General features: G+C 40.4%; 1 protein-coding gene and 1 long non-coding RNA gene across 3 annotated transcripts; one reads left to right on the forward strand and one right to left on the reverse strand.

Annotated features, from left to right (window-relative positions):
• The first annotated feature begins 4,806 nt into the window (after positions 1 to 4,806).
• Positions 4,807 to 16,894, forward strand: LOC117529770. Its single transcript, XR_004566098.1, has 4 exons — positions 4,807 to 4,840; positions 10,954 to 11,048; positions 14,929 to 14,934; positions 16,884 to 16,894. It is a non-coding gene; the product is annotated as an uncharacterized LOC117529770 (long non-coding RNA).
• Positions 16,895 to 20,226: 3,332 nt separating this feature from the next.
• Positions 20,227 to 27,500, reverse strand: LOC117529461. 2 transcript variants are annotated; one of them, XM_034192255.1, is made up of 3 exons: positions 27,393 to 27,500; positions 21,614 to 22,061; positions 20,227 to 20,778 (listed from the first exon to the last, which is right to left on the reverse strand). In XM_034192255.1, exons 2-3 carry the CDS (start codon positions 21,778 to 21,780, stop codon positions 20,358 to 20,360), a joined length of 588 nt encoding a protein of 195 aa, XP_034048146.1. In that variant the 5' UTR covers positions 21,781 to 22,061; positions 27,393 to 27,500; the 3' UTR covers positions 20,227 to 20,357. The 2 variants fall into 2 exon arrangements, with proteins under 2 accessions (XP_034048146.1, XP_034048147.1); XM_034192256.1 differs by having other exon boundaries at positions 21,614 to 21,999; positions 27,393 to 27,437.
• Between the last annotated feature and the right edge of the window lie 210 nt (positions 27,501 to 27,710).

Raw genomic sequence — 27,710 nt, forward strand, 5'->3', positions numbered from 1 at the left:
GTCATCATTATCATCACCTTCATCACCATCATCACCTTCATCACCATCATCACCTTTTCATCATCATCATCACCTTCATCATTATCATCACCATCATCACCTTCATCATCATCATCATCATCATCATCACCTTCATCATCTTCATCATCACCATCATCATTATCATCACCTTCATCACCATCATCACCTTCATCATCACCATCATCATTAGCATCACCTTCATCACCATCATCACCTTCACCTTCATCATCATCATCATCATCATCACCTTCATCATTATCATCACCTTCATCACCATCATCACCTTCATCATCATCATCATCATCATCACCTTCATCATTATCATCACCTTCATCACCATCATCACCTTCATCATCATCATCACCTTCATCACCATCATCACCTTCATCATCTTCATCATCACATTCACCCTCATCATCACCATCATCATCATCATCATCACCGTCATCATTATCATCACCTTCACCCCATCATCACCATCATCATCATCACCGTCATCATTATAATCACCTTCACCCCACCATCACCATCATCATTATCATCACCTTCACCCCATCATCACCATCACCAACATCACCATCATCATTATCATCACCTTCACCCCATCATCACCATCATCAACATCACTGTCATCACCATCACCGCCTTCATCATCATCATCATCATCACCATCACAAGGCCACAGTCTATAACATCTGAGGGACATGGCAGCCTAAAGGTTAGAGACCAAAGGGTCATAGGATCCATCCCCCTGACATGACAATCAGTGATGGGCCCCTGAGCAAAGACTTTCATCCTGAAGTTGCTCTCAGTGTGCAATGGTTGTCTGGCATGGCAGGACCCTGAGGTGTGTGTGTGTGTGTGTGTGTGTGTGTGTGTGTGTGTGTGTGTGTGTGTGTGTGTGTGTGGTGTGTGTGTGTGTGTGTGTGTGTGTGTGTGTGTGTGTGTGTGTGTGTGTGTGTGTGTGTGTGTGTGTGTGTGTGTGGTGTGAGAGAGAGATGTATTAATGTAAACCCTTCACAGGGCTCTGCCTCAAATTGAAAAGGTCCATGTAGAATTAAAGGTAACTTAATGCAATAAGTGGCATTTTACCAGCTTCATCATCATCATCATCATCATCATCACTGTCATCATTATCATCACCTTCATCACCATCATCACCTTTTCATCATCATCATCACCTTCATCATTATCATCACCTTCATCACCATCATCACCTTCATCATCATCATCATCATCATCATCATCACCTTCATCATCTTCATCATCACCATCATCACTGTCATCATTACCATCACCTTCATCACCATCATCACCATCAACATCATCATTTATCATCATCTTCATCATCATCACCATCATTATCATCACCTTCATCGCCATCATCACCATGATCATCATCATCAACATCATTATCATCACCTTCATCACCATCATCAAAATCATCATCACCATCATTACCATGATCATCATCATCACCATCATTATCATCACCTTCATCACCATCATCACCATCATCATCATCATCATCATCATCATTATCATCACCTTCATCACCATCATCACAGTGATCATCATCACCATCATCACTGTCATCATTATCATCACCTTCTCCCCCATCATCACCATCATCACAGTCACCATCATCATTATCATCACCTTCACCCCATCATCACCATCATCAACATCACCGTCATCACCATCATCATCATCACCATCATCACAGTCATCATCATCACCTTCTCCCCCATCATCACCATCATCACAGTCACCATTATCATCACCTTCACCCCCATCATCACTATCATCATCATCATCAGCTTCATCACCATCATTGCCTTCATCATCATCATCATCATCATCATCATCACCAGCATCACAGTCATCATTATCATCACCTTCTCCCCTATCATCACGACCATCATCATCATCATCATCACCGTCATCACTGTCATCATCATCACCATCATTATCATCACCTTCATCACCACCACCATCATCGTCATCACCATCATCATCATGATCATCATCATCACCATCATTATCATCACCTTCATCGCCATCATCACCATGATCATCATCATCACCATCATTATCATCACCTTCATCACCATCATTATCATCACCTTCATCACCATCATCACCATCATCATCACCATCATCACCATGATCATCATCATCACCATCATTATCATCACCTTCATCATCATCATCACCATCATCATCATCACCATCATTATCATCACCTTCATCACCATCATCACAGTGATCACCATCATCACCATCATCACTGTCATCATTATCATCACCTTCATCACCATCATCACCATCAACATCATCATTTATCATCATCTTCATCACCATCATCACTGTCATCATCACCATCATTATCATCATCACCATCATCATCATGATCATCATCATTACCATCATTATCATCACCTTCATCACCATCACCACCATCATCATCATCACATCATCATCACCATCATCATCTTCATCATCACCATCATCACTGTCATCATTACCATCACCTTCATCACCATCATCACCATCAACATCATCATTTATCATCATCTTCATCATCATCACCATCATTATCATCACCTTCATCGCCATCATCACCATGATCATCATCATCACATCATTATCATCACCTTCATCACCATCATCAAAATCATCATCACCATCATTACCATGATCATCATCATCACCATCATTATCATCACCTTCATCACCATCATCACCATCATCATCATCATCATCATCATCATTATCATCACCTTCATCACCATCATCACAGTGATCATCATCACCATCATCACTGTCATCATTATCATCACCTTCTCCCCCATCATCACCATCATCACAGTCACCATCATCATTATCATCACCTTCACCCCATCATCACCATCATCAACATCACCGTCATCACCATCATCATCATCACCATCATCACAGTCATCATCATCACCTTCTCCCCCATCATCACCATCATCACAGTCACCATTATCATCACCTTCACCCCCATCATCACTATCATCATCATCATCAGCTTCATCACCATCATTGCCTTCATCATCATCATCATCATCATCATCATCACCAGCATCACAGTCATCATTATCATCACCTTCTCCCCTATCATCACCACCATCATCATCATCATCACCGTCATCACTGTCATCATCATCACCATCATTATCATCACCTTCATCACCACCACCATCATCGTCATCACCATCATCATCATGATCATCATCATCACCATCATTATCATCACCTTCATCGCCATCATCACCATGATCATCATCATCACCATCATTATCATCACCTTCATCACCATCATTATCATCACCTTCATCACCATCATCACCATCATCATCACCATCATCACCATGATCATCATCATCACCATCATTATCATCACCTTCATCATCATCACCATCATCATCATCACCATCATTATCATCACCTTCATCACCATCATCACAGTGATCACCATCATCACCATCATCACTGTCATCATTATCATCACCTTCATCACCATCATCACCATCAACATCATCATTTATCATCATCTTCATCACCATCATCACTGTCATCATCACCATCATTATCATCATCATCACCATCATCATCATGATCATCATCATTACCATCATTATCATCACCTTCATCACCATCACCACCATCATCATCATCACATCATCATCACCATCATCATCATTTCTTCTTACTTATAAGGTTTTGAATAATCAGGTCCTATCTTATCTTAGGGACCTCATAGTACCATATCACCCCAATAGAGCGCTTCGCTCTCAGACTGCAGGCTTACTTGTAGTTCCTAGGGTTTGTAAGAGTAGAATGGGAGGCAGAGCCTTCTTTTAGGCTCCTCTCCTGTGGAACCAGCTCCCAATTCGGATTAGGGAGACAGACACCCTCTCTACTTTTAAGATTAAGCTTAAAACTTTCCTTTTTGAAAAGCTTATAATTAGGGCTGGACCAGGTGACCCTGAACCATCCCTTAGTTATGCTGCTATAGACTTAGACTGCTTGGGGGTTTCCCATGATGCACCCAGTGTTTCTTTTTATTCACCTCTTTTTGCTCTGTATGCACCACTCTGCTTTTAATCATTAGTGATTGATCTCTGCTCCCCTCCACAGCATGTATTTTTCCTGGTTCTCTCCCTCAGCCCCAACCAGTCCCAGCAGAAGACTGTCCCTCCCTGAGCCTGGTTCTGCTGGAGGTTCCTTCCTGTTAAAAGGGAGTTTTTCCTTCCCACTGTCGCCAAGTGCTTGCTCACAGGGGGTCGTTTTGACCGTTGGGGTTTTTCTGTAATTATTTTATGGCTTTTGCCTTACAATATAAAGCGACTGTTTGTTGTGATTTGGCGCTATATAAATAAAATTGATTTGATTTGATCATCACCATCATTATCATCACCTTCATCACCATCATCACCATGATCATCATCATCACCATCATCACTGTCATCATCACCATCATTATCATCACCTTTATCACCATCATCATCATCATTTATCTTCATCACCATCATCATTTCATCACCACCATTAGGGGAGGTGATGGTCTCGTGGTTAAAGCGTTGGGCTTGAGACCGGAGGATGCACCACACACACGCACATGAGCACGCGCGCTCACACACACACACACACCTCGGGGTCCTGCCATGCCAGTAAACCTCGGACCCAGCCTGACCGGGATATCACTAAGGGCCCTTGAGCAAGGTCCTTAATCCCCTAGTTGCTCCCGGTGTGTAGTGGGCACATTGCATGGCAGCAGCCTCACATCAGGGTGAATGTGAGGCACTGATGTGTAAAGCGCTTGTCTGATGTCTGATGCAGATGGAAAAGCGCTATATAAATGCAGTCCATTTATCATTTATCATCACCTTCATCATCACCACCATCATTATCATCACCAACATTATCATTATCATTATCATTATCATCATCACCACCATCATTATCATCACCATCCTTATCATCACCAACATTATCATTATCATCATCACCACCATCATCAACACCACCACCATCATTATCATCATCATCACCACCACTATCATCATCATCATCACCACCATCATCATCACCACCACCACCATCATCACCACCACCACCATCATCACCAAGAAACCAGATCACAGTGATGCTTGAGTCTCCCATGTGCCTTCTGACAAACTGTTGTTGACTATCAAATCCTTCTTTTTGCCACTTCTCTATGAACCTGTTATAACTGGTGAAGTCACAGCCATAGAAGCCTATAACCAATTCAGAGTTATCATTGGTATCTTGGTGGCTTCCCTCACTAGTGTCGTTTTTGCACATGGTTTATTTGTTTGTGTTTTGCATGGTCACTCAGTTTGTGGTTTACAGAGGAAAAGTGATCAAAACAATCACTTTGTAAATAATTAAGAATCTAACTGTTTGTAGGTTCAGGAGTAATAAATCTTAATTTTTATATATGTCTTTGATGAAAATTGCTCAAAAATAAGTCATGACGGTAAATAATTATATGTTTCTTGTGGGTTTTTTCAGTATAGAACAGTGCATTCATGCTTACTAACACAACAAAAACAGGATTTACCCTTATTTATCAAGACAAAACACATTATGACTTAATTAATTATTTAATTAGTGCTATCAAAGTGAAGCCACTTATTTCCATTATCATCTTTGTGGGTTTCTCAGAAACAGCTGTTGAGTGTGATTCTTGCCGGTTGTTCAATTGGGTTTCTGATAACAGATCTTTTAATATCACCGTCCACTTCGATATCAGGCGGCTGCAAGGATGTCAGGCTGAGATACTGAGCGAAAACTAAGAGGTTCCTCCCTTTCAGGCCTGACATCAAACATATTAGACAGATAAATGAGAGCTGGTCTTCCTGCCGGAGCCCGTATGTCATTTACTCGTGCCCTGAATACTGACTCCATCAGATAACAGGTAGCTTTTCACAGGGGCCACCGTCGCTGTGCGTCTGTGAGCTCACTGATGGAGGGTGTTTTGGTTGCACTGAAATGGATTTTAATCTTAAAATAATGAAACAAATTGTTTTTGTAATCAAATGGCTGAAATTGGTAATTAAATTGGGGCAGGTCAAGTTTGTTCCCACATGGACCACACTCTGAAACTACACTGGGTCCTGGATGACAACCATCAACCTTTCCATCCCCACCTCTATCCTCTAAAGCCTTGGACCATGGCTGGAGAAATGAGCCACATGGCCAAAATGTCGTAGCTGATGGTCCCATGCGTTGACTTCTCTGGGCTCAGAGGCATCTAGGTTGGACCTTCACACAGTGAAAATATATAATGTGATCAGATCTTTTTTTGGAAGAAATGAATGCCAAAGGTTTTATTTCAGTCACACTGTGTTAATAATAGAACTTAGTAGGAGGCCATGCTCTTCAAAAACTTTAAAAACATAAACCATTGTCAAAGGTTTTATTTCAGTCACACTGTGTTAATAATAGAACTTAGTAGGAGGCCATGCTCTTCAAAAACTTTAAAAACATAAACCATTGTCAAAGGTTTTATTTCAGTCACACTGTGTTAATAATAGAACTTAGTAGGAGGCCATGCTCTTCAAAAACTTTAAAAACATAAACCATTGTCAAAGGTTTTATTTCAGTCACACTGTGTGAATAACAGAACTTAGTAGGAGGCCATGCTCTTCAAAACTTTAAAAACATAACCATTGTCAAAGGTTTTATTTCAGTCACACTGTGTTAATAATAGAACTTAGTAGGAGGCCATGCTCTTCAAAAACTTTAAAAACATAAACCATTGTCAAAGGTTTTATTTCAGTCACACTGTGTTAATAATAGAACTTAGTAGGAGGCCATGCTCTTCAAAAACTTTAAAAACATAAACCATTGTCAAAGGTTTTATCAAATTCTTTAGCCTGAGATCTTGTTTTTGGCTGGGCATGACACTTGATTTACTACAACTTGCCATGCTGTGACTTGAAATTACATGTGTAATTGCATGATCACTGTAATAATATCAGTACTTATGTAGCTTTTGTGACTTCTCTAAAACAAGTACTACCAAGTCAGGAGCATTATACACTCAACAAAAATATAAACGCAACACTTTTGGTTTTGCTCACATTTTGTATGAGATGAACTCAAAGATCTAGAACTTTTTCCACATACACAATATCACCATTTCCCTCAAATATTGTTCACAAACCAGTCTAAATCTGTGATAGTGAGCACTTCTCCTTTGTTGAGATAATCCATCCCACCTCACAGGTGTGCCATATCAAGATGCTGATTAGACACCATGATTAGTGCACAGGTGTGCCTTAGACTGCCCACAATAAAAGGCCACTCTGAAGGTGCAGTTTTATCACACAGCACAATGCCACAGATGTCGCAAGATTTGAGGGAGCGTGCAATTGGCATGCTGACAGCAGGAATGTCAACCAGAGCTGTTGCTCGTGTATTGAATGTTCATTTCTCTACCATAAGCCGTCTCCAAAGGCGTTTCAGAGAATTTGGCGGTACATCCAACCAGCCTCACAACCGCAGACCACGTGTAACCACACCAGCCCAGGACCTCCACATCCAGCATGTTCACCTCCAAGATCATCTGAGACCAGCCACTCGGACAGCTGCTGAAACAATCAGTTTGCATAACCAAAGAATTTCTGCACAAACTGTCAGAAACCATCTCAGGGAAGCTCATCTGCATGCTCGTCATCCTCATCGGGGTCTCGACCTGACTCCAGTTCGTCGTCGTAACCGACTTGAGTGGGCAAATGCTCACATTCGCTGGCATTTGGAACGTTGGAGAGGTGTTCTTTTCATGGATGAATCCTGGTTCACACTGTTCAGGGCAGATGGCAGACAGCGTGGGTGGCGTCGTGTGGGTGAGCGGCTTTCTGATGTCAATGTTGTGGATCGAGTGGCCCATGGTGGCGGTGGGGTTATGGTATGGGAAGGCGTCTGTTATGGACGAAGAACACAGGTACATTTTATTGATGGCATTTTGAATGCACAGAGATACCGTGACGAGATCCTGAGGCCCATTGTTGTGCCAATACATCCAAGAACATCACCTCATGATGCAGCAGGATAATGCACGGCCCCATGTTGCAAGGATCTGTCCACAATTCTTGGAAGCTGAAAATGTCCTAGTTCTTGCATGGCCGGCATACTCACCGGACATGTCACCCATTGAGCATGTTTGGGATGCTCTGGACCGGCGTATACGACAGCGTGTATCAGTTCCTGCCAATATCCAGCAACTTCGCACAGCCATTGAAGAGGAGTGGACCAACATTCCACAGGCCACAACTGACAACCTGATCAACTCTATGCGAAGGAGATGTGTTGCACTGCATGAGGCAAATGGTGGTCACACCAGATACTGCCTGGTATCCCCCCCAATAAAACAAAACTGCACCTTTCAGAGTGGCCTTTTATTGTGGGCAGTCTAAGGCACACCTGTGCACTAATCATGGTGTCTAATCAGCATCTTGATATGGCACACCTGTGAGGTGGGATGGATTATCTCAGCAAAGGAGAAGTGCTCACTATTACAGATTTAGACTGGTTTGTGAACAATATTTGAGGGAAATGGTGATATTGTATATGTGGAAAAAGTTTTAGATCTTTGAGTTCATCTTATACAAAATGGGAGCAAAACCAAAAGCGTTGCGTTTATATTTTTGTTGAATGTATGTAATTTTTTTCATTTGTAAAAAAAAGGCATTTGAAAACCAGTGATCACAGGTTGGTTGCTATTCACACTCTCATCCAGTAGATGGCAGTGTTCTTTGCATTTTGATGGGGGGGGGGGGCGGGAGTGAAAGGAGACTGTTGCAAAACACGCAACAGACAGGAACTAACATGTATGATTTTAGGGTTTACAAATGTTTCTGACTATTAAGCTTTACTCACTATGCCAGAAGAAGATTAGCGGACTGAAAGTTAGCGGAACTAAATTTATCAGACGCTAATTGGTCCGCTGTTGACTTGGGTTCTTAATAATGCTTGAAAACAAAAGCCATTTTCAAAAGAAATTAGTGGATGTGAATGCAAACATAACACACGCTGGGTGTCTCCATGGACAAGTCTTGAAGGACGTGTTGATTACTTATTCACTACCTTCACCCCTAACTCATCTAGGTGAAATGTTTAACCTTTGCTTCAGTGACTCTCTCCTGTCTACACATACAGATTTGTTCCTTACAGTTCAAATAGAACCTGATTTATCAGTTTGCAGGATGTGCCCACGAGGACACGTGCAGACCCTTGTGGTTGTACAGATGAAGAATTTATAATTCCTAAAAGCGGAGAAGTGTCATACATAGTATGACACCTGAGAAGTTTAGTGAGGAGTCAGAGTGACAGGGTTTGTGATTGTCCTGGATCAAGACTAAGATCCAGGCTTTCAGTGACTTCCTGGACTCTGTCACTGGGTTACGGTTTATTTGAAAGTGTCAAACTAGTTGAGGAAACCCTGGGAAGAGCTAATGGAGTCTTGAGATCCCTCGAAGGAGGTGTGTGGTGATGCCAATACGTCTGCTGAATACCTCACCGATGTCACACCCTGATTTTATTCACTTTATACATGCTTCCCTTGGGCAGTATTATTAGACGGTATTGCTTAAATTTTCATTGTTACGCAGATGATACCCAGCTTTATCTATCCATGAAGCCAGAGGATACACACCAATTAGCTAAACTGCAGGATTGTCTTACAGACATAAAGACATGGATGACCTCTAATTTCCTGCTTTTAAACTCAGATAAAACTGAAGTTATTGTACTTGGCCCCACAAATCTTAGAAACATGGTGTCTAACCAGATCCTTACTCTGGATGGCATTACCCTGACCTCTAGTAATACTGTGAGAAATCTTGGAGTCATTTTTGATCAGGATATGTCATTCAAAGCGCATATTAAACAAATATGTAGGACTGCTTTTTTGCATTTACGCAATATCTCTAAAATCAGAAAGGTCTTGTCTCAGAGTGATGCTGAAAAACTAATTCATGCATTTATTTCCTCTAGGCTGGACTATTGTAATTCATTATTATCAGGTTGTCCTAAAAGTTCCCTAAAAAGCCTTCAGTTAATTCAAAATGCTGCAGCTAGAGTACTGACGGGGACTAGAAGGAGAGAGCATATCTCACCCATATTGGCCTCTCTTCATTGGCTTCCTGTTAATTCTAGAATAGAATTTAAAATTCTTCTTCTTACTTATAAGGTTTTGAATAATCAGGTCCCATCTTATCTTAGGGACCTCGTAGTACCATATCACCCCAATAGAGCGCTTCGCTCTCAGACTGCAGGCTTACTTGTAGTTCCTAGGGTTTGTAAGAGTAGAATGGGAGGCAGAGCCTTCAGCTTTCAGGCTCCTCTCCTGTGGAACCAGCTCCCAATTCAGATCAGGGAGACAGACACCCTCTCTACTTTTAAGATTAGGCTTAAAACTTTCCTTTTTGCTAAAGCTTATAGTTAGGGCTGGATCAGGTGACCCTGAACCATCCCTTAGTTATGCTGCTATAGACTTAGACTGCTGGGGGGTTCCCATGATGCACTGTTTCTTTCTCTTTTTGCTCTGTATGCACCACTCTGCATTTAATCATTAGTGATCGATCTCTGCTCCCCTCCACAGCATGTCTTTTTCCTGGTTCTCTCCCTCAGCCCCAACCAGTCCCAGCAGAAGACTGCCCCTCCCTGAGCCTGGTTCTGCTGGAGGTTTCTTCCTGTTAAAGGGAGTTTTTCCTTCCCATTGTAGCCAAGTGCTTGCTCACAGGGGGTCGTTTTGACCGTTGGGGTTTTACATAATTATTGTATGGCCTTGCCTTACAATATAAAGTGCCTTGGGGCAACTGTTTGTTGTGATTTGGCGCTATATAAAAAAATTGATTGATTGATTGATATCAGTGTGTGAGTGTGTCTGTGTGAATGGGTGAATGTGAAGCATAACTGTAAATCAGTTTGAGCTTCTGATGAAGATGGAAGAGAGTTATATAAATGTAGTCCATATAAATGCAGTCTACCTGCTCTGCCAAAAACTGATGAGTTCATTGAGGTGTGCTCAACCAATCAAAAGTTAACAGGGACAACTGTAGAGATTAAGTGTCCCTTAGGAACGGGATTGGGAAGCACTGACCTACAGTAGAGGGATGCCGGAATAGATTTGGTACTCCGTTGATTCTTCTGTACTGTTGGAATGACTTTGAGTCAAACAGATGGTTCTTTTGATTGCTGATGAAGACACCAACAACTGGAAAAGCTCAAAGGGAGGCACAGGTGGGGGATGGATGAGTTCTGGGTGGTTCCATGCTGTGGTGGATGCGGTGACGTGTGGTACCATCACATGCACTGTCACTCCCACATCACACCTGACACATATTTTGGAAACCATTTTTAGTTTTCCACTTTTCTCCCGGGTGCTCTTGTTTCAGCTCATTCTGTTGCAAAAATAAAATCAATTCCCCGACAGTTGGATCTTTAACTCTAGTCACATTGACCTTCACCCCAAAGAAACCTCTGGCCCATCTTGCCAGGGTAACTTTGGAATCTCTGAAGAAGCTAAGTGTGTGTCAAATTTAGTCCAAATTGGCTTGAAAATCAAATTTCTTGATGTTTGACGATCAATTCTTTAAGGGAATTTTTAAGGTCAACCTTCACTGATATAACAGGTTTAGTAGAAATCAGCAAAAGAACCTTGGGAGGGGTAGGCCAACAAGACAAGTAAACATGAACTTGACCCCAGTGATTGACCTTTAGCAAATTTAACCTTTCTTGGGCAATTCCAGAACAAACCACATGTGCCACGTTTGTTGCAGGTCAGAGTGAAAAACTTAAATTTTGACCTTTGACCTAAATGACTTTGACCCCAGTGATTAATATGTGGTCAGTTTGATCTTGTCAATGTAATTCAAGAACCCACTTTATAAGAAAAAAAAATCTACAGTTTGAGCTTTGACTCTAATGACCTTGACCTTTAATAATACAAACATTTTAAGTCCAATTCTGGGGTTGACTGTACTCGATTTATCAGGATTGGTGTAAATCATAAGACGTAGGGCAACAGACACAAGTCTGGGTTCAGAACACTGTAATTTCATTCCTGCATTGCAGAATATTTATATATCATCTAGACTCATGAAAAGTGACACTCCAGATGACATTTCTGCTCCTTCTTCTAAATCGTCAAGCATCATTACCTGACTGTGAGGTTTGTATTAAAGTTGTTATTTTCCAGCTTTCTCACCCACAGTTATTAATAACGGATCAATGTGTGACATTTTCTATTAGCCTCTTAAAGCCAACTGTCTGGACTTTTTCAGACATATATGGATAATCTGATGGAAATCTGCTTTTATTGTGCAACGGCGAGACAGATCAGATGTCTTTGACAACATCAATCTTGCACACAGTCACCCAGATGTAAGCATGAAAGCAAAAAGCTATCACAGAAGTGAGTGTGATGATCGAGACGGAAGGCAAGGCATCCAGAAGGAAAACCTTTTTTAAAAGGTCAGTTACTATTCTGACAGTACAAGAAACTGGCCATCTGATGATAACGGCACACCTGGAGGCATTTATTTGAACAAATGAAATGATTGTTGTGGTGTTCTCCAGATGAGGGCAACGTTTACAGTGTCCACTTCATATTGTGTCAGCACATGTTCGAAAATGAGAACATACAACCAAAATTCTGTGCCCCGTGTGAGGGGCTTCTAGGACAATCAATCATTTTATCACAAACACTGTTCATGATTATGTTGCAGCAAACCATCATATTCCAGTAAAATCTATTTAACACAAATTTTGGAGAAATTCAGGAACACCTACACATCGGCTATACTAAAATACAAAATGGACATAATGTAATGAAATGGAGCGAAATATGGACTGATAACTACGGAATGGGGGTAAATAATCATGAAATGGGGAAAATAAACATTAATTTCATGAAATACTTACCTTAATAGCCCACCCAAACCCACGTAAGGCCAAAAATCTTGCCAAAAGAAAGTGCTGCCACCTGAGGTAAATAACAGCTATCTCTGCTTAAAGCAGGGTGCCCGCTATGTGAGTAATCTATGATATAAAGTTCTTTCTGTCATAATTGAGTGCATGTAACAACATGTACTGTACTTTTAGGCCACATTTCACTCCTATTTGCTCCATTTCATAACATTTCATCCATTTCGTATTTTAGTATGGCCCCCTACACACCGTCATTGTTGGGAAGGTTGCTTTTAAAATGAAATAGTGTACAGATTAAAGATGTATTGCACAGAATTCATATCAACTCCGGTTTTGGATATTAGAGGTCATGTGATGATATACTTGTCTTAAATTGCTCACTTCTGTGAACAGTCTGTAAGCATACACATCAAAACGAACAGCTACGGAGACTGCTGAAAACTCATTAGTACTTGTTTTTCTGTGTTTCTGACAGTGTTTACATCACTCTGAGAAAACGTCTCAGTGCACTGTTGAATGGAATGTGGACCAACTGCTGCTAACGTTAAGAACGGAGCCACAGATTAATTACAAATTTAAGTGTGATATTGTGTCATGATGAATCATTTTAACACTGTTACATGTAACTAGTTCCTCCTCAACAACCATCGCAATTGTGAAAAAACGCTGAGGTCTAGAGGTGGGCAATACTGGGAATTTTGATATTGATCAAATACCAAATAAATACAGGCCCAATATCACCAATATCGATACAGATACCAATACTTTTTCATATTTAAGGATCCAAAAGACCTAGGATAGAATTTCACCAAACATTGTACGTGGCAACAAAATACTTTATTATCACAATCAACATTTTTGTTAAAAAAATGTTGGCTGGCACCGCTGTGCCACGTGATGGCACAACAACAAAAGACCAGAAGTGGGAGGGTGCGCTGCTCTGTGTTGTGTGACACAGTGCAGCTCTTACAGACAGAGAGTAGACTTTGATTAATCTGCATGCACAGCAGTCAGTGCGTGCGGGAAAGAAAAAAAGCTTGAGTATTGATCTTTTTACATGAGGATCGTTCAATATCAGTATCAGCGTTGGTATCGAAATTATTGATATTAGGATTGATCCGCCCACTTCTACTGAGGTCTTCACGTTTAGGCAAAGTTGAAGTGTGTTCAGGCTAAATAATTGAAAATAATTAGAGGTTATTTAGCTCGTTGAATTTGTGTGTTTTTGAAAATGTTTCATATAGATTAAATCGAAATACAACCCCTGGCAAAAATTATGGAATCACCGGACTCGGAGGATAAGAAACACTATAAGAAATCAAGAAAAAAAGATTGTGGTAGTCAGTAACGGTTACTTTTTTAGACCAAGCAGAGGAACAAAAATATGGAATCACTCAATTCTGAGGAAAAAATTATGGAATCACCCTGTAAATTTTCATCCCCAAAACTAACACCTGCATCATATCAGATCTGCTCGTTAGTCTGCATCTAAAAAGGAGTGATCACACCTTGGAGAGCTGTTGCACCAAGTCGACTGACATGAATCATGGCTCCAACACGAGAGATGTCAATTGAAACAAAGGAGAGGATTATCAAACTCTTAAAAGAGAGTAAATCATCACGCAATGTTGCAAAAGATTTTGGTTGTTCACAGTCAGCTGTGTCTAAACTCTGGACCAAATACAAACAACATGGGAAGGTTGTTAAAGGCAAACATACTGGTAGACCAAGGAAGACATCAAAGCATCAAGACAGCACCTGCTAGCACACTGAAGGCAGCTCCATGATAGGGAGCTTCTGGGCATGCTCACAATGACACTGTGTGCAGTCTTTGTGCTGATGTCTGTGGTTATAGCAACACATTACTACAAAGCTAAAACATATCTGTTAACATTTGAAAACTGTCTTCTGCTGGAGTGTGGTGTAGCTTTCATCCAAAGATGTCAGATAACTGTGAGTTTATTAACGCTCTACCCTGTACATAGACTGACCACTGCCTGCTTCAGTTAATGAAATTGCTTTACTCCAAAACAGAAAAAAATCTTCATTGTATTTTAATTTTAGCCTTTAATTCTTAATCTCACATCAAAGTAACTGCATAGCCAAATCCACATTCAAGCGGAAACAATTTATTTCAAGATGCATTCATAAATTAAAAACCAAACCCTTCTGGTCACAATACAATGTCAAGATTTTTTTGAACGTGTTCAAAATTTTCCAGATTGGTCACTACATTCTACAACATTACTATTACCACAGATTACATGTTTTCATGCCCCAAATGGGTATCTGATTGTGTATGCGAGTCTGTTTTTTTTTTTAACCCAAAAACATGCACAATTGGAAATGGGAGACCTTGCTTTACTAAAGGGCACCATCGTAAGTTTCCTGTCTGAGGGAGACATCAAACCAATGATTCTCTGTTTGTAAGACTGTATCTGTAATCTCCTGGTGACCTCTTCCCCAAACCTTTGGAGCCTGTTACATTATACATGCCATGCCAGTACTAGAATGATTTCTAGAAGTGCAGAGGTTGTTATGTTATACTACAGCTATGCTACTGTTGGTTTTGCACACATTACATGGTACAGGTCCAGTGCAAGATCACAGTCGTGGGCAACTGTGAGCTTCATACATCAAGGTTATAGACTGTAACCTTCAGGTATGCACATCCGTCAAAGTGAGACTGGGACAAAAGGTGCTATGAATTCTTTTTCTGCCACTAGATGCCACATTAGTGCTATATTTCAGATTTCAGGACATAAGCAAAGCTTCCCTCTTCAGCCACTCCCCCCCCCCCCCCCCCACACACACACACACACACACGCACACACATACACAGAGTACAAGAAATCAAGAGTACTGCTGTCTCTTTATGAATGTGTGCAGGACAATGGTTTCACGGGGCAGGATTCACACGCACTAAACATGCACATGTGGAAAGACTATGAATGTAAACAGGAGACAAAAAAGCTCAGAGCACAGAGGGAGTGCTGCTTCATTCTTTACACAGGGCATCAGTCAGCCATTAATCTTTACACAGAAATTGGTTGCTGGCTGCCACATTATTATGGAAAATATAAGTTAGTGCACCTATAAATTGTCGCTGCACACAGTAATTGTACTTTATACTGTACACAAATGAGTGACATTTATTTAAATGTAACATCAAGCAACTATTGCGCAAAGAGCACTGAAACAATGAGAACCACTTTTAATAATGACAATTTTCAAAATTAAATGGTCATATTTCAACATTTAAGTTTTTCAGTTAATATTAATAAGATCCAGAATGAAAACTAAATTTGTTCTTGCATCAAATTGACTAATTTTATTTAATTGCTGTGGAAGTGTGTTGTTACAAATGTCCTTCCTGCTGAGCTGATAACCAACTAAGAGCCGGAGCTGCAGAACACTCACAGATTGAATTAACTGACTTTTAGTGTGGTGGCGACAGCCTCACTAGCAGAAACACAGGAAAGACAAACAAGGCCTGTCACTTCAATTCTGTTCACAACAGAACAAGTGCAAAGTCACGAGCAGGAAAAGCATGTCAGCTTCCTTCGAGAATTTAAAAAATACATTACAAAAAATACATTAAAAGCAGCAGTGGCCATAGTGGCCACCAAACCAGTTTTAGAAATTAAATTAAGTGTCAAAGAGAAGAGAAGAACAAAACATCTGAGGTAGCTGCATTCATACAAAATCCTTTCTGTAACATCGTGTGGAGCAAAAATATAGGTCAGCAATCCAAATATAACTCAAACTATTTCTCTGATTTAGTAGAATTTTGTGCCAAAACACACACTCTCTCTCACAGACCCCATTCACTGTATACATAGCTTGACCATTTTCTGTATTTACTCCTGTAGTTACCATTTTCTGTTTTGAGTTTAAGAGTGAAACTGCTGTTAAGCAATCAGAATATAACTATAATTATTTCTGTGATTTATTACATTTCTGTTCAAAAACACACACACTCTCTCTCACAGACCCCATTCACTGTGTACCTAGCGTGACCATTTTCTGTATTTATTCCTGTAGTTACCATTTTCTGTTTTGAGTTTAAGAGTGAAACTGCTGTTAAGCAATCAGAATATAACTATAATTATTTCTGTGATTTATTCCATTTCTGTTCAAAAACACAGTTTCTCTCTCTCCCAAACAACATCCAGTGTGTACTTCCGGTGTACCTTGATCTCTTTCATTTTGGAGCTGTGAAGGTATGATCATGCTTTCTGCATTTTAGTGCGCAACTGCTGTTAAACAATGAGAATATAACTACAATAATTTTTTCTAATGTAATACATTTTTGTGCAGAAACACATGCTCTCTCTTTCACGGACCCCATTCACTGCATACTGAGTGTGACCATTTCCCTCGTCTTTTTCTTTGTGCATGAATGACTGTGTTATTTGAGATTTAGAATGCAACTCTTCTTAAACATTCAGAAAATAACTGTTTGCTTCTAGGACTGAGTAAACTACTGAATGAATTACTGAGGAAATTACACTGGCAACCACACCTGCTGCTAATTCATCATCAATCCAGCATTCACAAACCATTCAGCAGATGGAAGACCCAGCTTTAGAATATTACACTGGCGGGCTGATATGGTTCACCAAAATTAATCAGATGTTCATGTCTTCATTACATTCACTTTTAATTTTGGTTATCATATTAACAGAGGGGATGGACTCATCTATCCATCTGTCCATCTATCTATTCACTGAGTGCATTTTAGAGGGTACAAACCTAGACTGAACCCAGACAGCAAACAGATCCGGGCCGGATGTAGTCCAACATCTGGTACCAATCCCGAAAACAGAGCCGTCCAGACAGTTTTTGCACCCTGGCCCAGATCCGGCATGGCTCCGCTTTACAGATCTGGAACAGATCCGGACCAGATCTGAACTGGATCTGCAAAACACCAACCATTTACAGACCATATCTGGCACGGATCTGGGACAGATGTGGTCCGCATCACAGCACCGTGGCAGGAACATGGGGCATAACGATAAGCAATTTTATCTGCACTCGGTAGAAACTATCCATTAGCGGTTGTAAACTCTGTACTCTGTAATCGTGATCGTCACTGAGGCTTTTTTAAATGCTTATTGCAAAGCGGTTTGTTTCTTTACGACAATCAAGTTTTATAAGTCCAGGGACACTGATCTGTGTGTTATAGATACAAATCAGTTTCCTCAGATCCACGGAACTTACCCCTGTAAAACTTGTTCCTGCCACGGTGCTATGATGCGGTCCACATCTGCCCCAGATCCGTGCCAGATATAGTCTGTAAATGGTTGGTGTTTTGCGGATCCAGTTCAGATGTGGTCCGGATCTGTTCCAGAACTGTAAAGCGGAGCCGTGCCGGATCTGGGCCAGGGTGCAAAAACTGTCTGGACCGGATCTGTTTTCAGGATTGGTACCAGATGTTGGACTACATCCGGCCCGGATCTATTTGCTGTCTGGGAAGCCTAGGACTAAAGGAGAGACCTGGAGACCTGCAGAAAAAACATCAAAAGTCATTGCAGTAAAAATCTGAAGGTAAATATTTTCTGAATATAATTTCATTACTTCAGCAGTTGACATTTTTTACTTGTGACCTGTGGTTGTTGTAAAATTAAGATGCTGCCCACCATAAGAGAAGAAGATACAGAGAGAAACTTTTTCTGGACTTGCTTTTGTTTTTAATTTTATGCAACTATTTGTGTTGTGAAAGTGTAGTGACACGGACCCACTACAGGGGGCGCAAATGAACGGTCAATAGATGAGCCAAAAATTAACAATTTAATGTTGTGAAGGAGCACAACAAACATACAATCTCAGAATCTGATAACAGTCAATCCACAAAGGTGACGTGTGGGCAGGCTCGAGGATAGAAGACGTCTGTCCTGAGAAGAGCCGGAACCACATGATTTCCGCCGCCACCGAACCTGGTGAATACTGGAGCCGCCAAGTCCCAAATTCCCAGGTGATCACCGTCCTCGACTGTCGGATCTGGTACTGCTGGCGAGAACAGTCAAGTGTGGGTGTGTGTACACCCAGTAACAATTATGGTGGGAATGCCACCTCCACCTCTCACTCAATATCTTGCTGAGTACCGCAGTGATTCCTCAGGGGAAAAGAGTGCAGTCCAGCACTCAATCAGCTCCCGCAGACAGAGGATAACAGGTACTCCTGCAAAGACTCACAATATACAGATTGATGTGTAAAACACAAACGGCTGAGTATATTACCTCCAATGAAGTACGATATCTCGGCAACGAGGTGGAGATGACGTCTGATCTTTATGGAGTGAGCTGATGTTGAGTAGATGGGTGACAGACAGCTGTCACCCCCGGCTGTGTCCGTGGCGGCAGCGCCCTCTCGTGCCTGAAGCCCGCACTTCAGGCAGGGCGCCCACTGGTGGTGGGCCAGCAGTACCTCCTCTTCTGGCGGCCCACACACAACAATTTGGTCTATTTCCAAATTTGCCTGCTTTATTTTGATCCTCAGTGAGTCAGATTTGTATTTGTGTTGGTCTAGCTGGTGTGTGAAACTGAAACAGAGACATGTAAATAGACAGAATAATGTAAAATTGGGAGGGACTCTGCAGTAGAAAAGTACTTCAGGAAATGTCTCCTATTTGAGGAGCTCAGATACAATGAAATGTGAGGATGTTGATACACAAATGTTTCAATGCACATTTGGGAAAATAAGACTTTAAAAAGACCGTACCTGTGTATCCCATGCTGGGTGGATGCTGTGATTTATTTATTTGTTAGTTTTGTATATTTGTTGTGTTGTTTATTTCTGTTTGTATTGTTGTATTTTGTGACTGTGTTGTTGTGCTGCCTTCTTGGTCAGGCCACTCTTGGATAACAGATTCTTAAATCTTAGTGAGGCTTTTACCTCCTTAAATAAAGGAGATATATAACTTCTAGTTATAGTTGCCCATTTTTGTTGTTGTTCAGTTTGATCAAATGCTGCTGATAGTTGCATGTCACATAAACAATGAGATAAATTGGTGTCTGACAAAGCTGCAGAACTTCAGGGTCTCCACAGTGCTCAAACTGCAAATATGTGTGTCTTTGTGCTGGTGTGTCTGAGCCCATTAGATAACGTGACTGGGGCGTTTAACAGACAAGAAGTGAAACACATATTTATTATGATGAACAACATCTCCACAAGGCCGTCTTTGTTTTGCTGTTTATTCAAACGTATCTCTTCATCCGTACTAAAAGCGAACCCCTGTGTCTGATTAATTTTGTTATTATTTTTATGTCAGTGCCACGGCAGGCTGATGTGCCTTCTGACTTCGACGCTTTGATCATTATGTCAGTCAGGTTGTGCGTCAGCCCTCAGAGGGAGGAGTGTTCAAACAGGATGACCTTCGATTGGCTGGACAGGCTGGAGAGCCTGGAGGACCGGAACGCTCCGATCCGAGAGTACACGTCCACATCTGAGCAAGCGCCCCATGACAGATGAGGGCTGGGCGGGGTGGTGTGGATTATAGGCATGGGCAGGGCTTGAGGGGGTGGGGCCAAGACAGGAGGTGGGGGGAGTGTCATGGGGGGTGATGGTGGTGGTGCTGGAGGCGGGAGTGGGGTGATGGTGGCGGGTGTGTCGGTGGTTACAGTTTGGACCGGTAGAGCAGCATCAAGGGCTATCCCGTTTTTGTTAGGCAGGTCCTGAGGAGGTTCAAGGTGTTTGAGCGTGTAAGTAGCAGCGTGGTAGAAGCTGTGGTATTCCAGAGCGTGACCTGCTAGGGCCAGCCTCAACCTGCACAAACACAACAAAAATAATGACAACATGCACACAAACATTGTCCAAAGCTGCACAAATTAGAAAATTTCACCTCTAAAATACAATTCAGTGCAATTCAATATTAAGATCTCAATTCTTGATCACACTGCTTGTGAATTGATCCAGTCCATCCGGTTGGAAATGGGTGCCAGCCTTGCCTGGGTAAGTAACCTACAATGGACTGGTGTCCCATCCAGGGGGAGGCGTAGAGTCTAATGTGCTTCACCCCACAGGATCTGGTAGTAAGCCCCTAATGGGCCTCAGAGGCTGTTCAGAAGGTGCATCTGATGTGGGAATATTGTTGCACGCAACACAAAACACACAGTCCTTGACAAATCCTTATCCTTGTCTGATTGCTAGGAAATCCCAAACGATCAGGATATGAGGACCTGCTGCAGCCTTCATCTGCCCTCAGAGCTGTTGGGTTAGAAGCCATCACATCTCCTGTCTGATCCACCATTGAGGACTTCTTGTTCAGTCCAGTTAGCTGTCTCATGTTGAGGTTTCCTGTTGGGCTTTTGTGGTTACCGTAGTTCCTACGGGGCACACAAGTTCCCCATCGTATTTCACCCCAACAGGCAATGCCCGACTTGATCCCAACTCAAAGTGTCATGACATGGACAAGGGGCTGGATTTTGACCCCCACCATGCACATATGCTGTACAACAAATATTTCATTTTGGTCAGAGAGTTTTATTGCTTCAGAACATTTGGACACTTCAGTGTCCCTTGGTGGCAGCAACGATGGTGGACTTCAAACATGACCTACAAGAAACCTGGATAAACTGTAAACGAGGTGTAAGACACACACCTGTGTCTCAGCTGTAAGAGTCTGTAGAGCAGCAGCAGGATGACAGCTCCAGCCAGCATCACCAGCAGCACAGCCACTCTCACATCCACACTCCAACAAGGCCTCTCATTGGGTGAGCTGCAGGTCTTGGGTGGGTGTGGCGTCGGCGGTTGGCCCAGTCCATCCATGACCTGCTTAGGATTAGCGATTCCTTGGATCAGGACTTGGTGGATGATGTTCAGGGGTGATGGGGTGTCGGTTCCTGAGGACGACAGGTTCAGGCTGCACTGAGATCAAGACTGAGGTGCTGCCGGTGAGCTGAAGACCAACCTGCATTACTGCCAGGGGTGAGCCAGTGATCAGGCATATTGGCATGCAGCTGGGTGATATTTAGCACCCCGTAGTGGCTTGAAGGACACAAATTTGATAGTTGTCAGCAAAGACGATGCCTCAAACTGTGATATGTGTTCTGAAACAAAGTTTAAAAAAGAAGCTTTTAATACCTAATAAAGATGTTTAAGACAAACCACTATGACATTCTCTTTCATATATTGCAAACAGAAAAATTCCCACTCCAACTTGTTAATTCCCAAAATCTTTATATTTTATTTTCTTTATGTATTGGTAAAAATAATAATAATAATAATTATATATATATATATATATATATATATATATATATATATATATATATATATATATAATGGCTCTTTATTTGGGTCTTGTTCATTTTTTGGAACTAAAGATTTTTAAATCTTAAATATCAAATGTTTCAATTCTTGCCATTGTTACTGCAATATGTGTTCTCAAACACACAATCTTTATATTGTGTATTGTTAAAATAATAATAAAAACAAATGTGTGTGTGTATATATATATATATATATATATATATATATATATATATATATATATATATATATATATATATATATATACAGTGAGGAAAATAAGTATTTGAACACCCTGCGATTTTGCAAATTCTCCCACTTAGAAATCATGGAGGACTCTGAAATTTCAATCTTAGGTGCAAGTCCAATGTGAGAGACATAATCTAAAAAAAAAAAAAAAAAAAAAAAAAAAAAAAATCCAGAAATCACAATGTATGATTTTTTTCATTATTTATTTGTATGTTGCTGGAAATAAGTATTTTAACACCTGTGAAAAATCAGTGTTAATATTTGGTACAGTAGCCTTTGTTTGCAATTACCAGTGGTGGGCACAGATAACCAAAAATTACCTTCGATAACAGATAATCAGATAACTGAAAAGTTATCTTCGATAAAGATAAAACAAACCACCCAAAAATGTATCACAATTTATAGATAACCGATAAATTCCAGTATTGTCTCCAGTACAGTTGCAATTACTAACAAGCTGATTTTGAGCTTTAACACCGCAATTGCTTTTGGAAGCATCAAAAATGACAACAGAGCCAAACAATGAGTCAGCTCTTCTGTTTTTGAGCATCCTGTCCCCTGCTGGAAGCTCCAGTTTACTACACAACTTCCAGCACAAACACAACTGAGAGAAACCAAAAAGCTCAACTTTACTCAGTCATAGCACTGCCATCAGGCAGAGGTCTTGGAAAATAAAGCAATGCTGAGTTATGGTTTGGTGTAAATAAAATGAATACTGATAGAATAACTCCATTAATGTCAATTCTGTCATTTGTGCAAAGTTAAGATATAACATATATCTTTTAATGTTGAATAATGCACTAATTCTGAAGTTTTGTAACAAACACAGACAGATGGCATTCTGGGTAAAATGTGCCTCCGCGACACTGATTGGTTGATTAATTCTATGTAAACAAACACGTTAATGTGAGGTGTGTCGTGTGTTGGTGTTTACAGATAAATGTGCTTTTATAAAATATGCTATTTTTTATTTGTAAAAAAAAAAAAGGCATTTTCAAAAAAGAAAAAGCCAAGTTGTAATTAGATAACCGTCTGATATATCCGGTGTCAAAATAAATAGAACACTGCCATGATCTACTGGTGCCAGTGTGAGTTTTGCCCTTTTTTAGCTGATTTTTCATTCGTGTGAGATTTTTTTGGATCGCACCGAGTTTCAAGTTAATCACGCGTCCTGCATTGTTTAGTATACATAAAGTAACGAGCTGCGTTTAACATCTCACGACCACCTCCTGATCGCCCATCGTATGGTCAGATGAAAATCAAACCTGTTTGATGTTCTTATGCCTGTGCAAACACCGCAGAGCTGTCTTGTAATTTTTTTTTTTTTTTTAACTGTGATGTCTCCCATTGAGAGTTTTTGTAAATTAAGTTTGAAAAAAAGAGCTTCTGTTTATATTTTGCTTCTGGAAACACGAGTCTGACGTGTGGTTTTTGAACGTACAATGTGTGTGAGAACATAAATTGGGTGCTCTGAACTTTTACACCGTGCGGTTCTGTGGTACAGTGTCTGCCCAGCTTCAGTCTGAGCACTGCCATGAACACTACTGGCCAGTAGATGGCAGTAGAGACCTTGAAAACTTGCCAAAACAAATTTCCAGATAATCTCTGTTGCTACTTGCTACGTTTAAGATGCGTGGAATTTAATAAAAGCAAACACAAAAACAAAGTCTATAAACCCAGCGAATATATTCACGAGAGTTTTAGGCACTAGACTTCAATGCTGTTGTCCTGATCAGAGTGTCTCAAATGCATTCTCCTGTCTTGAACGTACTGAGATTACCATACTGAGATAACCCTATCCTACCCATAATGCACTGCTGGGCACAGCATGCCCACACTAAAACCTTAAAAATTAGAACATTACTTTAAAACTAAAAGATATATCTGATATTTTCACTTTATAAAACTGCAGAAGTGATGTTAATTTAAATAACTTGTCCGAAATAAGTTTGGTTAAAATTTGAACCATAAGATAAAAATGTATGCCACTGAATGACTTGGGTGATATTGACCAAGTATCAGTATGGGATTAAAAGAATTTTTTATTTTTTTATTTTTTTATAAACCAGTTCTCCTTTGACTGCAGAGGGTAGAGTGGTTTCTTCTAGAACCAGCTCTCCTCTGTTTCTAGAGGATAGAACTACATATCTGTTCACCTTTGTTTACCACGTTAAGGGTCTAAACGTTATCAGACAAAAATTTATTGGAAGATAATTAGTCTGATAATGGTTTTCAAAGTTATCTGTAAAGATAATCCAATAATAAAAACTTTATCTTCAATAATTATGTTATCGGATTATCGGCAGTGTGCCCACCACTGGCAATTACAGAGGTCAATCTTTTCCTGTAGTTTTTCACCAGGTTTGCACACACTGCAGCAGGGATTTTGGTCCACTCCTCCATACATAACTTTCTCCCATGACTTCTCTGGATCATCCAAATGTCATGGGCAAACTTAAGACGGGCCTGGACATGTGCTGATTTAAGCAGGGGAACCTTCCGTGCCATGCATGATTTTAACCCATGACGTCTTAGTGTATTACCCACAGTGGTAATACACTAGTGTATGGTGTCTTTGGACAGCTCTTTGGTCTTAGCCATGTTAGTAGTTGGAGTCTTACTGATTGTGTGGGGTGGACAGGTGTCTTTATGCAGCTAATGACCTCAAATAGGTGCTTCTAATTTGTAATAATAAGTGGAGTGGAGGTGGACTTTTTAGAGGCGGACTAACAGGTCTTTGAAGGCCAGAATTTCTGTTGATTAGCAGGTGTTGAAATACTCATTTGCAGCAGTAACATGCAAATAAATTATTTAAAAAATCATACATTGTGATTTCCGTATTTTTTTTTTTTTATTATGTCTCTCACAGTGGACATGCACCTAAGATGAAACTTTCAGACCCCTCCATGATTTCTACGTAGGAGAAATTGCAAAATCGTAATTTGCAAAATACCTATTTTCCTCACTGTGTATATATATATATATATATATACACTCAACAAAAATATAAACGCAACACTTTTGGTTTTGCTCCCATTTTGTATGAGATGAACTCAAAGATCTAAAACTTTTTCCACATACACAATATCACCATTTCCCTCAAATATTGTTCACAAACCAGTCTAAATCTGTGATAGTGAGCACTTCTCCTTTGCTGAGATAATCCATCCCACCTCACAGGTGTGCCATATCAAGATGCTGATTAGACACCATGATTAGTGCACAGGTGTGCCTTAGACTGCCCACAATAAAAGGCCACTCTGAAAGGTGCAGTTTTGTTTTATTGGGGGGGGATACCAGTCAGTATCTGGTGTGACCGCCATTTGCCTCATGCAGTGCAACACATCTCCTTCGCATAAAGTTGAAGAGAACACCTCTCCAATGTGCCAAATGCCAGCGAATGTGAGCATTTGCCCACTCAAGTCGGTTACGACGACGAACTGGAGTCAGGTTGAGACCCCGATGAGGACGTCGAGCATGCAGATGAGCTTCCCTGAGACGGTTTCTGACAGTTTGTGCAGAAATTCTTTGGTTATGCAAACCGATTGTTTCAGCAGCTGTCCGAGTGGCTGGTCTCAGACGATCTTGGAGGTGAACATGCTGGATGTGGAGGTCCTGGGCTGGTGTGGTTACACGTGGTCTGCGGTTGTGAGGCTGGTTGGATGTACTGCCAAATTCTCTGAAACGCCTTTGGAGACGGCTTATGGTAGAGAAATGAACATTCAATACACGAGCAACAGCTCTGGTTGACATTCCTGCTGTCAGCATGCCAATTGCACGCTCCCTCAAATCTTGCGACATCTGTGGCATTGTGCTGTGTGATAAAACTGCACCTTTCAGAGTGGCCTTTTATTGTGGGCAGTCTAAGGCACACCTGTGCACTAATCATGGTGTCTAATCAGCATCTTGATATGGCACACCTGTGAGGTGGGATGGATTATCTCAGCAAAGGAGAAGTGCTCACGATCACAGATTTAGACTGGTTTGTGAACAATATTTGAGGGAAATGGTGATATTGTGTATGTGGAAAAAGTTCTAGATCTTTGAGTTCATCTCATACAAAATGGGAGCAAAACCAAAAGTGTTGCGTTTATATTTTTGTTGAGTGTATATTTCTTTATTTGGGTCTTGTTCATTTTTTGAAATTAAAAACTTTTTAAATCTTAAATATCAAACATTTCAATTGTTGCCATTGTTACAATTTATTCTATAATTTTAAGAATCTGCATTTGAAAAATTTCATGTCTAAAGATTATTAAGACTCTTGAGCACTTGAATTTTCAGTGTGCAATCTTAAGGTTTAGTAGTGCACAGTGTGAAAATCAAAATTTTATTTTCTTCTTTTTTATACAGTGTGAACTGCATGGTGTACAGTATATCTAATTGGGGTGTATTGTTTCTGTAATTCATAACATTGTAGACATTTTAAATTAAGAATATATGGATTTTTAATTACAAATTATTGAAATTTTGAAAAATTAAATGGTAATACAGTAAATTCTAATAAAGAATTAGTGAAGAAAATAAGATTAAATAAGTGAAGACTCAAATTTGAAATTGTTCACATTAAGACAGTAAACTCTTATCTGTAATTAAATAATAATTCATGGTGAAATAATTTATATATATAATTTACAGATTTATTTCCTTATGTGCTTTTAGGTGAACTGGCTTTTAACAGTTGATTATATACTATTTAATTTAGCATTCAATTAAAATGTTGAACAGGATTCACTCACTTTTATGTGTTACGAATGAAACTGAAAGCAAAATAAATATTATGTAATCTGTGCAAATATAAGGAATCATTTACAAAAAAATCCTTAATGAAATCATAACTTTCTCAATTCAGAGTTCAAAAAAATTTAATAAAAACTTACTTTATTCAGATTTGTTGGTTGTGTCAAGATCTTGAGGAAACAGACAAACTACACAATGTAAAGTCAGCGGCAGTGAATGAACGTGTCACTTTCCAGGACCGACTGCAGATTCCAAAGTGTGGACCGGTGGGAGGAAGTTGGTAGGAACAGCAGGAAACAGAACACTTCCTCAACGCACCACACAGAGGTGTGATTGGAGAAAACTTCCTATTACCATGGTGACAGGAAACTGGTCAAGGATGTCCTTGCTGGGATTCTTTCAGGACTCTGGAGCTGAGTGCAATGAAACAGAAGATACACAACTTCAACTGAGAGAAG

The sequence above is a fragment of the Thalassophryne amazonica genome, chromosome 17, assembly GCF_902500255.1.
Source record: "Thalassophryne amazonica chromosome 17, fThaAma1.1, whole genome shotgun sequence".
NCBI classification, from domain to species: domain Eukaryota; kingdom Metazoa; phylum Chordata; class Actinopteri; order Batrachoidiformes; family Batrachoididae; genus Thalassophryne; species Thalassophryne amazonica.

Excerpts from the sequence above, each read along its gene's own strand:
- LOC117529461 (XM_034192255.1), bottom strand. The coding sequence starts at position 21,780 with ATGGATGGACTGGGCCAACCGCCGACGCCACACCCACCCAAGACCTGC. Across the intron at positions 20,779-21,613 it reads CTCTTACAGCTGAGACACAG|GTTGAGGCTGGCCCTAGCAG; the intron begins GTGTGTGTCTTA and ends GTGTTTGTGCAG.